This window comes from Chiloscyllium punctatum, chromosome 40, assembly GCF_047496795.1.
Source record: "Chiloscyllium punctatum isolate Juve2018m chromosome 40, sChiPun1.3, whole genome shotgun sequence".
Lineage (NCBI taxonomy): Eukaryota > Metazoa > Chordata > Chondrichthyes > Orectolobiformes > Hemiscylliidae > Chiloscyllium > Chiloscyllium punctatum.
In genome coordinates, this window is record NC_092778.1 from 1289289 (window position 1) to 1304768 (window position 15480).

The window sequence follows — 15480 nt, forward strand, 5'->3', positions numbered from 1 at the left end:
GACGTTTCGAGCATAAGCTCTTCATAAGGAATGATAAGTTCTCCCTTCCTGATCAAGAACTTATGCTCGAAACGTTGACTCTCCTCCTCCGATTCTGCCTGACTGGATGTGCTTTCCCAGCATCACACCTTTTGACTCAGATTAAGAAATCCTGAGGCAGGCTGTGATTTATTGCACGAAAACCTAATCTCTTCGATTTGATTTGATTTGATTTATTATTGTCACATGTACTTAGGTACAGTGAAAAGTTTTATTTTGTGTGCAGTAGAGGCAGATCATACAATGCAAAGTAATAGAACAGAACGAAGAATACAATGTTACGGCTGCAGAGAACATAGAACATAGAACATAACAGCGCAGTACAGGCCCTTCGGCCCTCGATGCTGCGCCGCCCTGTCATACTAATCTGAAGCCCAGAGGTGTACAGAGAGCAAGATCAACATTAAATTTAAAATTTGAGAAGTCCTTTCAGCGAGGAAGAAGCTGTTTTTGAATCTGTCTATGTATATAAACCTCTATTTTCTGCCTGACGGAAGGTAACATTTCAACAATGAATGCAAATTTTCAGTTAGATAACTGCTGCAATCATGGCTGCCTGTCATACTAATTGTTCTGTGAATATGGTATTTGTGACATTCTTGCTGTGTGATGGATTCTGAGATAAGGAGAAAGAATGATGAAATAAAAACAAAAATACTAGAAACGCTCAGCATGTCAGGCACCATTTGTAAAGATAAACCAAATTAACTCAGTGGTCAACACTGCTGCCTCACAGCACCAGGGTCCCAGGTTCAATTCCAGCCTCGGGCGACTGTCTGTGTGGAGTTTGCACATTCTCCCCGTGTCTGCATGGGTTTGCTCCAGTTTCCTCCCACGGTCCAAAAATGTGCAGGTCAGGTGAACCGGCCATGTTAAATTGCCTGTAGTGTTAGGTGCATTAATCAGAGAGAGGTGGGTTGCTGTTCAAAGGGGCTATGTGGACTTGTTGGGTCAAAGGGACTGCTTCCACACTGTAGGGAATCTAATCTTGACATTTCAAGTTTTTGATCATTCTTTCATCGGCTCTTAAGTCCATTCATGAACTTATCATAGATGATTGCATTAACACTTTAAGAACATAAAGTCTAAGAATAGGAGTAGGCCATTCAGCCCTTCAAACCCTCCCTGTCATTTTATAAGATCAGGCATATCTGCCCTCGGCTTGAACTGCTCAATATTTCAATAACTACCTTCACTTCAAATACTTTCACTGATCTAGCCTCCACAACTTTCTGTGGTAGAAAATTCCAGACATTCATTACCCTTAAAGAGAAGAAATTCCTTTGCGTATCAATTTTTGGTAAGTGTACCTTTAATTTATTGTGACCCTTAGTTCAGGAACCTCCTCGACATCTACCCTGTCAAACCCCCTCAGAATCTTGTATGTTTCAATAAGATCAACCCCTCATCCATCCAAATTTTCATGAAGAATGGCCTAACTTGTTTTGCCATTTGAGATAAGTCAGGCCTTTTATCCCAGGAATCAACTTCATGAATCTTTTTCGAACTGCTTCAAAGGCCACTGCATCCTTTCTTAAATACGGGTACCAGACGTAGACCCCAGGATCAGTGGTATTCCAGATGCAGCCTCACAAACACCCCGTCTAGTTGTTGCAAGAATTCCCTCTTTTTGAACTCCAACACCCTAGTAATAAAGTGTAAGAAAAGCCATAGAACAGTTGCAGAACAAATGAGGCCATTTGACCCATTGTAACTATGCTACTGAGCAAGACAGCATCACAACACCCTTTATGTTTCCTCATAGTCCTGCAAATATTTTCTGTTCATTTGCTGATCAAAATCCTTTTTGAAAGCACCAACTCTATCAGCATTCACCTACTTGCAAGTGGTGTATCAGTTTTTTCGACTTGCTGTATAGGATAAATTCCACATGCCAGTCATCTTAATTTGGTGTCCAATGGTTCTTCCCCTTTCTGCCAATGAGAACAGTTGCTCTCTATGTAGGCGGCACGGTAGCACAGTGGTTAGCACTGCTGCCTCACAGTGCCAGAGACCCGGGTTCAATTCCTGCCTCAGGCAACTCTCTGTGTGGAGTTTGCACATTCTCGCCGTGTCTGCGTGGGTTTCCTCCGGGTGCTCTGGTTTCCTCCCACAATCCAAAAATGTGCAGGTTAGGTGAATTGACCATGCTAAATTGCCTGTAGTGTTAGGTGAAGGGGTAAATGTAGGAGAATGGGTCTGGGTGGGTTACGCTTCGGCGGGTCGGTGTGGACTTGTTGGGCCGAAAGGCCTGTTTCCACACTGTAAGTAATCTAATCTATGTACTCTGTCTAGATCCTTCTTGATTTTAACACTTAAATCAAATTTCTTCTCAGTTGTCTTCTCCAAGGAAAACAACCCCAGCTTTTCAAAACAATATAACTGGAGCCTCTTAGCCCTGTAATCATTCTTGTAAGTATTTTCTTTCCCCCCCTCTAAAGTCTCTCAGGCTTCATAAAATGGAGTGTCCAGAATAAGACACCATACACTGGTTAAGGCATGACTTCCCTATTTGTGTACTGTGTGCCTTCGTTTACAAGACGAAACTCCTCTATGATTTGAATCACTTTTTGACCTGACATGCTACCTTCTATAGCTTGTGCAGATTTATTCCCATTTACAGACATTCAGGTGATTGATGGAGTGATCCTCACCAGAGCATTAGTTAATTGTTTACTCTGTGTCAAATTGCTACAAAATCCACTGAAGCATCCAGGCAGGACCTTGAACTTCTGACTTGGAGAAAGGTCAACATTGCTTCATTCTTTTAGAACTGCACAGAGTGTTAGTCAGAATACATGTCTAAACCTACTGTCTCCAGCCAAAATTTATAGTTTTCAATTAGGCAAATTTCACATGCCCTCTTTTCCATTTTCTTGAAATAGCATTATGTCAAAGGTTGGACTATTATTCGTTATCACAGCATGTATATCCTTTTCCAAGTTTGTTCCTGCTACTTATTTCAAAATTGATTGTTACAGCAAAACATTGCAGTCATTCAGTAATTTGAGAGAAGAAACTTCATTATTACATTCAATACACAGTGGACTTTTCAATTTGTTTAGAGACCAAAAAAAACGTACGGTTAATTGGTAATAATATTTAGGAATCAAGCTCTTAAGTCCATATTTCATTCACTCCAAGGCCGGTATATCTTCCTTAAGGAGGAATAATTTTCTAACTTAAAGAAACAATTACCAAATGGAGAAAACTTTATATATGTCCTAATTATCTGGAAATGTTCTCACCTACTTATTTTAAAAACCTTGGGTGAAAGCCAACTAGTCCTCTAGATAGAAAGGTGAGCATACCACTAATCCTTTTGGTTATTTTCTGTACCTGTTCAAGACATTCTAATGATTTATTTACATGAACATTCAAAACTTCTGATCTCTTGACTATATCTAAGTTTATATAGTTTAAAAAGTACTATCCATTTTTGGCTTCAAATATATGCCCTTACATTTGCCTATATTGAAATTCATTTAACACAATTTTGTCCATTCACTTAATCTATTAATAACTTAATAATTTTATGTTTCCATTTGCACTGCTTACAATACTGCCTATTTTGGGTCATTATGAATTTGAAGCTTTCACATCCTGCAAGTCATTTACAAATATGGCGAATTGTTGAGGCCCAACACAGATCTTTACAAGATATGGTTCTGCAAATTACTGTGCATGTCCATTATTCCTTCCCCTTATCTTGTACTCAACTAATTCCTTAATTAGGTCAGTTTTGTTAACTCCAATTCCATGAGTGTCAGCAGTAGCTAACAGTCTGTTATGAGAGATTTCAACAAATTCATTCTGGACATGCTTGTAAGTAACATTCAAAGATACCCCCTTCATCAAGCATGATCAACCTTTTGCAAATCTGTCTGATTTCTGATAATTTCCAATGTGTTCAATTAACATAGTCTTAGCAATAGATTTCAGTAATTTTGCAGAAATGGGCATTAGGTGAGTTGGTCTGTGATGCATTGGTTTAAATCTGGCATCTTTCTTCAATAAAAGACCAGAGATGAGTAATTTTCCAACATCAAGAAATAGTTACCAAATGGAGAGACGTTTGTGCATGCCTTGGAGTCATAGAGACATGAAACAGACCCTTCGGTCCAACCCGTCCAGATATCCCAGCCCAATCTAGTCCCACCTGCCAGCACCTGGCCCATATCCCTCCAAACCCTTCCTATTCATATACCCATCCAAATGCCTTTTAAATGTTGCAATTGTACCAGCCTCCACACTTCCTCTGGCAGCTCATTCCATATACGTACCACCCTCTGCGTGAAAATGTTGCCCCTTAGGTTTCTTTTATATCTTTCCCCTCTCACCCTAAACCTATGCCCTCTAGTTCTGGACTTCCCGACCCCAGGGAAAAGACTTTGTCTATTTATCCTATCCATGCCCCTCATAATTTTGTAAACCTCTATAAGGTCACCTCTCAGCCTCCGACGCTCCAGGAAAAACAGTCCTAGCCATTCAGCCTCTCCCTATAGCTCAAATCATCCAAACCTGGCAACATCCTTGTGTAAATCTTTTCAGAACCCTTTCAAGTTTCACAACATCTTTCCGCAATATTCCAACAGTGACTTAACCAATGTCCTGTACAGCCACAACATGACCTCCCAACTCCTGTACTCAATACTCTGACCAATAAAATAAAGCATACCAAACACCTTCTTCACTATCCTACCTACCTGCGACTCCATTTTCAAGGAGCTATGAACCTGCACTCCAAAGTCTCTTTGTTCAGCAACACTCTCTAGGACCTTACCATTAAGTGTATACGTCCTGCTAAGATTTGCTTTCCCAAAATGCAGCACATCGCATTTATCTGAATTAAACTCCATCTGCCACTTCTCAGCCCATTGGCCTATCTGGTCAAGATCCTGTTGTAATCTGAGGTAACCTTCTTTGCTGTCCACTACACCTCCAATTTTGGTGTCATCTGCAAACTTACTAACTGTGCCTCTTATGCTCGCATCCAAATCATTTGTGTAAATGACAAAAAGTAGAGGACCCAGCACTGATCCTTGTTGCACTCCACAGTCTGAAAAATAACCCTCCACCACCACCCTCTGTCTTCTACCTTTGAGCCAGTTCTGTATCCAAATGGCTAGTTCTACCTGTAGTCCGTGAGATCTAAACTTGCTAACCAGTCTTCTGTGGGGAACCTTATTGAACGCCTTACTGAAGTCCATATAGATCACATCTACCATTCTGCCCTCATCAATCCTCTTTGTTACTTCTTCAAAAAAGTCAATCAAGTTTGTGAGACATGATTTCCCACTCACAAAGCCATGTTGACTATCCCTAATCAGTCTTTGCCTTTCCAAATACATGTACATCCTGTCCCTCAGGATTCCCTCCAACAACTTGCCCACAGCTAACGTCAGGCTCACTGGTCTATAGTACCCTGGCTTGTCCTTACCACCCATCTTAAACAGTGGGTCCACGTCAGCCAACCTCCAGTCTTCTGGCACCTCACCTGTGACTATGGATGATACAAATATCTCAGCAAGAGGCCCAGTAATATCTTCTCTAGCTTCCCACAGAGTTCTTGGGTACACCTGATCAGGTCCTTGTCAAATGCCTTCTGGAAATCCAGATATCCCACATCCACCAGTTCCCCTTGTCCACTGCACTCATAATGTGCTCATAGAATTCTAGTATTCTTAAACATGTCCTGCCTTTCATGAACACATGCTGCGTCTGCCCATTAGGACAGTTTCTATCCAGATATCTCGCTATTTCTTCCTTGATTATAGATTCAAGCATTTTCCCCACTATTCATGCTAAACTAACGGGCCTGAAGTTGCCTGCCATTTGATTATCTCCTTTTTTAAACAGTGGCATCACATTTGCTGTTTTCAAATCTCATGCAGCCACCCCAGAGTCCAGCAAAGTTTGGTAAATTACCATGAGCACATTTGCTATTTCCCCTGTCATCTCTTTTAATACTCTGGATGATTTCCATCAGGCCAAGAGAATTGTCTACCTTTAGCCCGATTAGTTTGCCCAATATTACTCCTTTAGTGATAATGATTATTTCTGGGCCTTCACCTGCCATAGCCTCCTTGTCATCAGTTATTGGCAAATTATTTGTGCCTTCTAATGTGATGACTGACACAAAACTTTAGCATTTAGACAAGCTGATACTTTATAGCTATTACCAAGAAGCTTCTGCTCATCTCTTTCTGTGCTATTCAATCCTTTTCAATTCCTTAAATCTATCCATAAAGATTAATGCTTGCTCAGCTCATTTATCATAGCCATGATTCTATCTCTACACATTAAGCAGATTCCTCCCTTCTACCCTCCTAACATTTTTATCTCTATTTTCCTAAATCTTATAACCTGCTATATTCATTTCTCCATCTTGAGACCATGTATAAATAATTACTACCACATCTTGAATTTGTCCCTTACATTCCTAGGTTTACATAAAGATGCTTATTTGGGCTACATATTTAACCTGTCCTTCTGTTGTACTGCTTTAGTCTTGTGTAATTAAACCAGGACAGAGAAATACATCTTCTAATTTTCAAAGAAATATAGAAAACAGAAGTATAAATAAACCCTTTAGTTCATCCAGCCCACTCTGCCATTCGAACAGTGTCATGGTTGATCCTTTATCTCAACACCATACTTCCATTCATTCCTCCTACTCCTTGACACCTTTTTAGATAGCTATTTCTTTAGCACATACACTGATACCTTTTTATTTATTTTGTTAGTCAGATGCTCAAAAAATGTCCAACAGGTTTATTAGACATGATTCACTTCCAGAAATCCACCTTGATTCTTCCATATCCTATCATTGTTTTCTCAATGTCTTGTTATCGCATCCTTTATTATAATTTCTAGCATTTTTGCTATGACTGATAATAGACCACCTTGTCTGTAATTCCCTGTTTTCCCTTTTTCTTCCTTCCTTTTCATTTATAGTAGGCATACATTTATAATCTTGCAATATGCAGGAACCATTTCAGAGTCAAGATTCTATATAATCCTGAAAACTAGTCATCTACCAGCTAGCTATTATCTCTACAGCTACCTCCAAGATGTTGATCATCAGGTCCAGGTGATTTATCTACTTTCATACCCGTTCATTTTCTAGTGCTTCAAAATTGTTTCCTGATTCTCCTTTATTTCTGCGAGGATTTTATTATTGTCCTTTGAGACAAATATCATACATTTGTTTTGTTTCTCTGCCAATTCCTAATCCCCATTATTAATTATCCTGAACTTGAGATGAACAAACATTTTTTTTTATTTTCCCTTTTTAGCATATTTATATTATGTATAAATAAGGTTTTACAGTCCTAGATAAGGTATTTACTGTCCTTTTCATTGATTTTGGGTACTGCTGGATAGGCCAGTATTTATTGCCCATCCCTGAGTACCTTTGCGAAGGTGGTGGTGAGGTGTCTTCTTGAACTGCTGTAGTCCTTGATAAGATCCAGGGATAAGAACTGTCCTGTTTAGGAAGGGGTTCCAAGAATTTTACCAAGTGACAAGTCTGGATAGTGTAAGATTTGCATGGGAACTTGTAGATGTTGTTCCTGTGCATCTGCTGTCCTTATTTTTCTAGGTGACTAAAGTCGTGGGTTTGGAACATGCTTTTGCAGTCGTGTTCTGTGGCTGAAATGACTGATCTCCAACAAATACAAACATCATCTTAGACATGACTCCAGTCAGCAGAAAGTTTTCCTCCATTCCCATTGACCCCAGTTTTGTTAGGGCTCTTTGATGTAAAGGACAGTCATTTGTATCTCCTATAAGCATACAAAACATGAACTTGCTCTGTCATTCAATAAGATAGTGGCTGATTTGTGTTTTGGATTCTATATTAAGAATATTTAATGACTCCTTGTTCATTATCTATTTATGCAGAGAGTTCCAAAGTCTCTCAGTCTTGATTCTTCTCACTTCTGTGCTAAAAGAGTTACCATTCATTTTAAAACCATACTCCCTTATTTTGAAATGACCCACAATAGGAAACATCCCTTCTACATCCATCTTGTCAAGGCCAGTCAGGATTTTATGTACTTCAATAAGTCACCCTTTATTCTTCTGAACTCCAGTACAAACAAGCCCAGCCTGATCAAGCTGTCCACAAAAGACAACTTTCTCATTTCAGATATCAAGCTAGTTCAGTCTTCTGAACTACCTCCATTTGGGTTTACATTTTTTCTGAAATAAGGAGACAAAAATGGCACACAATATTAGAGATGTAGTCCCACTGATGCCCTGTATAACCGAAGCATAACGTCCTGACATTTATGTTAAGTTCTTCTTGTACGAAAGGATAGCATTGGATTAGTCATCTTGATTGTATGTTATATCTGTTAGACTAACATTTCCTGACTCTTGTGCAAGATATTTTGAATCTCTCTGCTTCTTGGAATTCTGCAATTTTCCACATTGTTGAGTAGATGCCAGTATTGGACTTTTACTGAACAAGGTGTCTAGAAGCACAGTTCTATTGCCAGAATTTTGTCAAGACCTGTGGCATCCAGTGTCTTCAGCTATTTCTTTATTCCACAAAGATTAAATTGAGTTGATGGAAAGCTGGTATCTATGATATTAGAGATCTCAGGAAGAGATTGAGATGGATCACCTACTTCTCACTTCTGGTTGACAAGTGATGCAAATGTTTCAGCCTTGTCTTTAGCATTGACATGCTGGGCTTCCCCATCTTTGAGGATATGAATATTTGTGGAGCCCTCACTTCATGTTAGTTGTTTAGTCATCCACCACCCTTCATGACTGGATGTACAGGACATGCAGAGCTTAGATCTGATCTGATGATCATAGGATTGCTTAGCCCTGCCTATTGCACATTGCTTTTGCTATTTGGCAAGTACTCCTGTGTTGTAGATTCACCAGGTTGACACCTAAACAACGCCTGTTGCTATTCCTGGCATGCAGTTTCTTACTTTTCATTGAACCAGGGTTGATCTACCTTGACAATAATGGTAGAGTAGGGATCATGCCAGGTCAAAGATTAGAGTGTTGACTACAGTTGTGTTACTTATGATGGTCCAGAACGCACTTCATGAATGCCCAATCTTATGTTGCTAAATCCTTCAAAAACCTGTTCCATTTATTACAGTAGTGGTGCTCCACTGCATGATGACATATATCCTCAATATAGTCAGGATTTTGTCTCCAGAATGAATATACTGTGGTCACTCCTATCAATACTATCATGAACAGATCCATCTGTTTTAGGATCACAGATTAAAAAGGAATTGGGTCATGGACCAGACCAAACACCCAAAAAAAAATTATATCCTAGACCTTAACTTTTTTTTATTTTACAGGTAAGTGTAAAGCATTGTGTTCCAGATGCAATTCGAATGGTCAAACTACTCAACTTTAACTAAAAACACTTTATATTTACGGTACAGTTAAAATACAGACAAAATAAAAAGAAAATTGGCTTAACTGTAACTTTATTGAAATGCTTAACAAAATAATATATATATAAACTATGGTTAATTAACTCTTCTAACATAGTAACATCCCATAAATATACCCTTGGCAAAGGCAAATTCAGTAAAATAGATTATCTGACATGCAATTCTAGCAGCCGGAGGAGAACCCCAGCTTTTCACTGTAACAGAGGGAGGAAGAAGAGCTTCCACATCTAGCTTCAAGACCCCAGTAACTGCAGCAAACTAAAACTAAAAATCCTGGTTCTGTGGGAGCTTGACTGAATCCATTCAGGCTGGGTCTATTGTTCCAGCCTTAAACAAAACAACAGTTGTCTGGTCTCTCCTTGAAACAAATTAGACAACTCCACCCAAAATGTTATGAATGAGTTTGCCCAGGTGACCCACAATACCAAAGCGGTCAAATCAATACGAACACAAGCTGATACCAAAGCAAAACAGTCCCAATTTATTAAGAACAAAATTGCAATAATCTTTAATACTCAACATACTATCCCTGAAGTTACAATACTTTACGCAGTCGCTCTCTCTGTGGCTCTGTCTCTGGGTCTGCAAAGCTGCTTTCTTCCTCTCTCTCTGGATGGTCAGCTGGTCTTTTCTTCTTGCCATGTTGGTCTCCACAGAAGGCCTCAGATGATTCCAGAGATTTCGGTGGTGGTTCCAAGAGAGTGGTTCCAGGAAGCGATGTCTGCAGGCGAATACATGTTTTGAAACTTTTAGATGGTTTTCTGGAACTTTCTATAGTACTGGCCCATCAGGGAGATACACTTAATAGTTTGAAACGAGTGAATCATTTAGATGGCATGCTACTCTCAGTTTCTTTGTTTAGCAGGACCTGGTGCTTTTCTGTCTGGGCTTTCCTTTGTTTAACGGATAAGTTGTTGAGGATGTCTGTCCAGAATAACTGTTGCGTTTTATATTATGCTAATATCATTAGCACCTGGCTGCTGTTTTTGCACTGTGTCTGGTGTGTGGGTTTTGTGATTTCAGAGTTTTGCTTGGTCAATTAACCCAGCATCCCTTGCTGTTTGGAGAAGTTAGCAATCTATCTGTTTTTTAGTAGCCAGGAGGCTGCTACTTAACCCCCATAAATTCGACCTTGTCATCACATGGGCTGCTACCATACTCTACCCATTGTCAGCCACTAATCATCCCTATTAGCAGCTTTTCATTCCCCAGACTGACCTTTAACCACTCCTTTTCCTGTCCAAGTGTTATTCTCTCTCTTTGGGCTCTAAGTCTACCTATCATGTTCCACCAACACACAACACCCCCACCCCACCCCTCCAACTCCACCCTCACCGACAGGATGTATCTGGGCAACTTAGTACATTGATGCCAGTGTTGAGGCTGTACTGGAACAGCTTGGCTTGGAGTATTGAATCTTCGGTACTGTTCCTGGACTGTTGTCAGGGCCCTTGGCCTCTGTAGTACCCAGTACTACCTTTAGTTATTCCTTGATAGCACAAGGAGTGAATTGAAGGGAGTGGATGCTTAGCAGCATATTTAGGTCAGGAAAATGTACTTCATGTAAAAATTGAACAATGATTTTATCTACACTTGCTCCTATGTTTTCAGTTCTTATTTAAGTAAACTTACACTTTAACATACTGTGGCACTTACTGGGGTTCAGATAATCATGATTCAAAGGACTTTAAAAGCTTTAAAGCTATTATCTATTTTTAAATTATATTTTTAAAACATGTACATTAGAACTGATTCCGGATATCATTGATGTGCAAAAATTCAGAGAAGTTCTTGTTTTTTTTACTGCTGTTTACAGACAGACAATTCCGAGTCCTGTTTCTAAGCACAGTCAGAACACGGCACACCTACAAAGAATCACCAGCATCAGTGAGACGAAGAGATGCTCAGCTTGAAGAGTCCGCTGAAGATTTGGAGTATGGATTCTTTTCTAGTTATAGGATGCTGAATACCATTCTCACTAGGACACAGTCCCTTGTGGTTGTGGTTGGAGATCCAGTAGCTCTCTGTTCCATTGGCAAATGTCGGTGAGTCAGTGGTTTTCTGTTGCAGCAAGGTGTCAAATGATTGTATTGATGTAGTTGGAATAATGTTATCAGTGTGATAGTTAACTTGACTTTTATCTTAGTACACATGACTACACTGTTTTTGTACACGTATGTTTTCAGTTTGTGATTAGCCGGTTTGATATATCTGTAATAACCATAAATGGATTAGATTAGATTACTTACAGTGTGGAAACAAGCCCTTCGGCTCAACAAGTCCACACCGACCCGCCGAAGCGCAATCCACCCAGACCCATTCCCGTACATTTATCCCTTCACCTAACACTACGGGCAATTTAGCATGGCCAATTCACCTAACCTGCACATTTTTGGATTGTGGGAGAAAACCGAATCACCCGGAGGAAACCCAGGCAGACACACGGAGAATGTACAAACTCCACACAGAGAGTCATCTGAGGCGGGAATTGAACCTGGGACTGTGGTGCTGTGAGGCAGCAGTGCTAACCACTGTGCCACCCTGCCGCCTATAGTTAGTTTAAACTAAAACCTAAACTAAACTAAACTAAACTCAGTTAGCTGGATGGCTTGTCTGCCATGCAGTGACACTAACAGTGTGGGTTCAATTCCTTATCGGCTGATGTTACCTTGAAGGATTCTCTACTTGCCTAAGGTGTGGTGACCCTCTGGTTAAACCACCACCAGTTGTCTCTCTCTAATAAGAGAGAAACCCTATAGTCCGGTAAGACTATGATGATTTTATCTTTTATAGTCATGAGGTTGGAATGACATAAGGCAGGTGAATAGTCCTCAAGCTGTTGTTTAAGATAATTTTGGCTTCTGATTGAATGACTAACTTTCCCTTGTTTTGTGTTAGCTACATGAGAACAGACATTGCTAATATATTTTAAAATGGCCTCCAGTGTGCCAGTGCAGCCTTTGGACAGCTGAAGAATAGTGTGTTTGGTATCAAAGACTTCATATCTGGCACCAACTTCATGGTCTATGGGTTGGCCAGATTACCTGACCTTCTGTATGTGTCAGAGATGTGGTCAATGTACAGCAGACACCTCAGATCCCAAGAGAAATATCACCAGAACGTCTCCACAAAATCCTGAAAATGTAATGACAAAATTGGTAATTCATTGTCAAGGTTCCCTCTGAAGCCAACAGCCCAGCATCCAGACACTGATTACGGGTCAATCAGCTGAATTGGGCAGGCCGCATTGTCTGCATGCCTGACACCAGCAACCCAGACAAGCTTTCTACTTTGAGTTGCAACATAGCAAGTAGTTACCAGGAGAACAGAGGAAACACTTTAAGGGCATCCTCAAGGCCTCTCTGGAAAAAAATGAACTGTCCTCACTGCTTCATGAGAATTTCTTGTCCAAGACTGCCTAAACTGGCCAAGAATTCTTAAAGATGCCAAATATTCTGAGGATCTTGAATGGTCCCAGGTGGAGGCCAAGCACAAACTGTGAGAGGAGTGTGCAGAAATCCGAATTTTCCTGCCAAACCTTTATCATTAGACTGTTTAGTCACCTCAGGAAGCATTGTTCTGGAGTGGAAGAAAGTCATTTTTGGTCTTTGGGGTCTGCCTAAGAAGCAGAGGACTAGCTATAATTTGAAAAATTGTGTCATGTTTTCAAAAGAAATACATGTGTAATGACGATTGCAAGTATAGCTGAAATACTCTGAAATCAAGAAGGTATTGTAAGATGGTGTGCACTATATAACACTTCATCCAATAAATAGATAATAAGGGATTAATTTAGTTGCTCTTAAGCAGGACCAAGGGCCTGGCTTATAATGTAGAGGCCTTAGTAGAAAAAAAACAAGAAAGGTCAGCATTATAGACAACAATGTTACGTTCAATTGGCAAAACTATAATATGTAGGAGTTTTAAGCTCAATTTCAGCATTCCATGCAGCAGTGCTAGATCTAGTGTTGGCATCATGGCAGAGTTGTTGAAATCCAGTATTGATATTCCAGAAGTATTCTGACTTGATCCTGATTAAAATCATTTACACTTATTTCATTGAATATTTTATTATAATCTCAGAAATGTTCTCAAGACAGGTACAAAACTGACCTGACACATCACCATGGAGGATAGGTAAACAAATGGATGAGTCATCTTATTTGCATGCCAAAGTAGTTAGTTAGTTTTTATTGATGAAGCAGGTGGATTACCGAACCCTTAAAACACAATATAATTTAATTTTTTTAACACTGACAATTGGATTTAATGCAACATTCATGAAAGAATTACTCTGATGCACAGCATGCACAGAACCACCAACTACAGCAAGAAATGGCCATCATCAGGAAGAATTGTCAATGGGAAGCTAAAACGGTTGATTAGTCACCAAAACATTTGTCCAGAATTTTAAAATCAGTATGTATGAATTTTGAATGACAACAGAAATTGCACCACCTTTTATAGTATTAGTGATAAAGAACGGAAATCCTGATTCTGCCTGTTTTTGTAACATTACTGTGAAGTGATTGTTCATTTGCTAATCTTTAGTTTTTGTATGGAGGCTCTTCTGCCATTAATGACTCGTCTAAATATTTATCTTCATTAAAATATCATTACCTTCCACCTATTGAAATAGTACTATTTAAATTTCTAATGATTGTTACCATTAAAATGGTTAAACTTGTTGTGAGTAGAAAAACAATACAACACAATACATTCCAGCCAGGAAGAGGCCTTTTAGCCCACCAAGCTTGCACCAATTCCAATTCATTATTCACACCCATAACTTATTGCCCACACATGATATCTGTCCCTCTGTTTGCCTCATGTTCATGTGTCTATCAAGGTATACCTTCACTGCTGGTGTGCCTACTTTCACCATCTCCACTGGCAGTGTGTTCCAGGCACCTATCACCCTCTGCATAAAAAAAAATTCCTTACACTTTTCCCCTCTCACCTTGAACCTATGCCTTCTTATAGTTGTCCTTTCCACCCTGAGAAAAAGCCTCTAACTCTCCACCCTCTCATAATTTTTGTAGTACTTTGTCAGGTCACCCCTTAGCCTCCATCTTTCCAGTGAAAACAATCTGAGTTGATCCAACCTCTCCTCATAACTAAGACCTTCCAGACCAGGCAACATCCTGATGAACCTTCTCTGGACTGTCTCCAAAGCGTCCATGTCCTTATGGTAATCTGGCTACCAGAACTGCATGGAATATTCCAAATGTGGCTGAACTAAAGTTTTGTATACTGTAACATAACTTGTCAACTTTTAATTTCACTGCCCCAGCGATGAAGGCAAGCATGCTGAATGATGCCTTGACCACCTTAACTACCTATGTTGCCACTTGCAGGGCTTTGTGGCCCTGTACTCCCAGATCCTTTTGAATGTCAATGCTCCTAAGGGTTCTGCTATTAATTGTATAATTTGCACCTGAATTTGATCTTATAAAATGCATCACCTTGCATTTGTCTGGATTAAATTCCAATTGCCATTTCTCTGCCCAAATCTGTAATCTGCTTATTTCCTACTGAATACTTTGACAATTCTCCTCACTATCTGCAACTTCACCAGTTTTGGTGTCATTCACAAATTTATTAATCAGACCACCTACATTTTCCTCCAGATCATCTACATATATTACAAACAACAATGATCCCTGAAGAACACCACTAGTTACTGATCTGCATTCTGAAAAGAACCCTTCCACTGCTACTCTGTCTTCCATGAACAAGCCAGTTTTATATCTATCTAGCTAACTCACCCATGATCTCTTGAGACTCTATCTTCTGTACCAGCCAAATGCCTTACTAAAGTCCATTTATACAACATCCACTGCCCTTCCCTCATTAATCATTCGTCACCTCTTCAAAAAAATTCGGTCAAGTTATTGAGTCATGACCTTCCCCGCACAAACCCATACTGCCTATGAATAACAAGTCAATTTGCTTCCAAATGTGAATAAATCCTATTTCTCAGTATCTTCTCCAACAGCTTCCC

General features: G+C 39.7%; 1 protein-coding gene across 3 annotated transcripts in view; it reads left to right on the plus strand.

Annotated features, from left to right (window-relative positions):
• The window catches only part of LOC140464275 (probable helicase with zinc finger domain), a 444481-nt gene that overhangs the window by 272956 nt on the left and 156045 nt on the right, over positions 1–15480 (plus strand). For all 3 annotated transcript variants that reach the window (XM_072559139.1, XM_072559141.1, XM_072559140.1), the window contains one exon: positions 11293–11521. In XM_072559139.1, coding sequence (XP_072415240.1) covers positions 11293–11521 — 229 coding nt within the window. The remainder of the gene's footprint in view (positions 1–11292; positions 11522–15480) is intronic.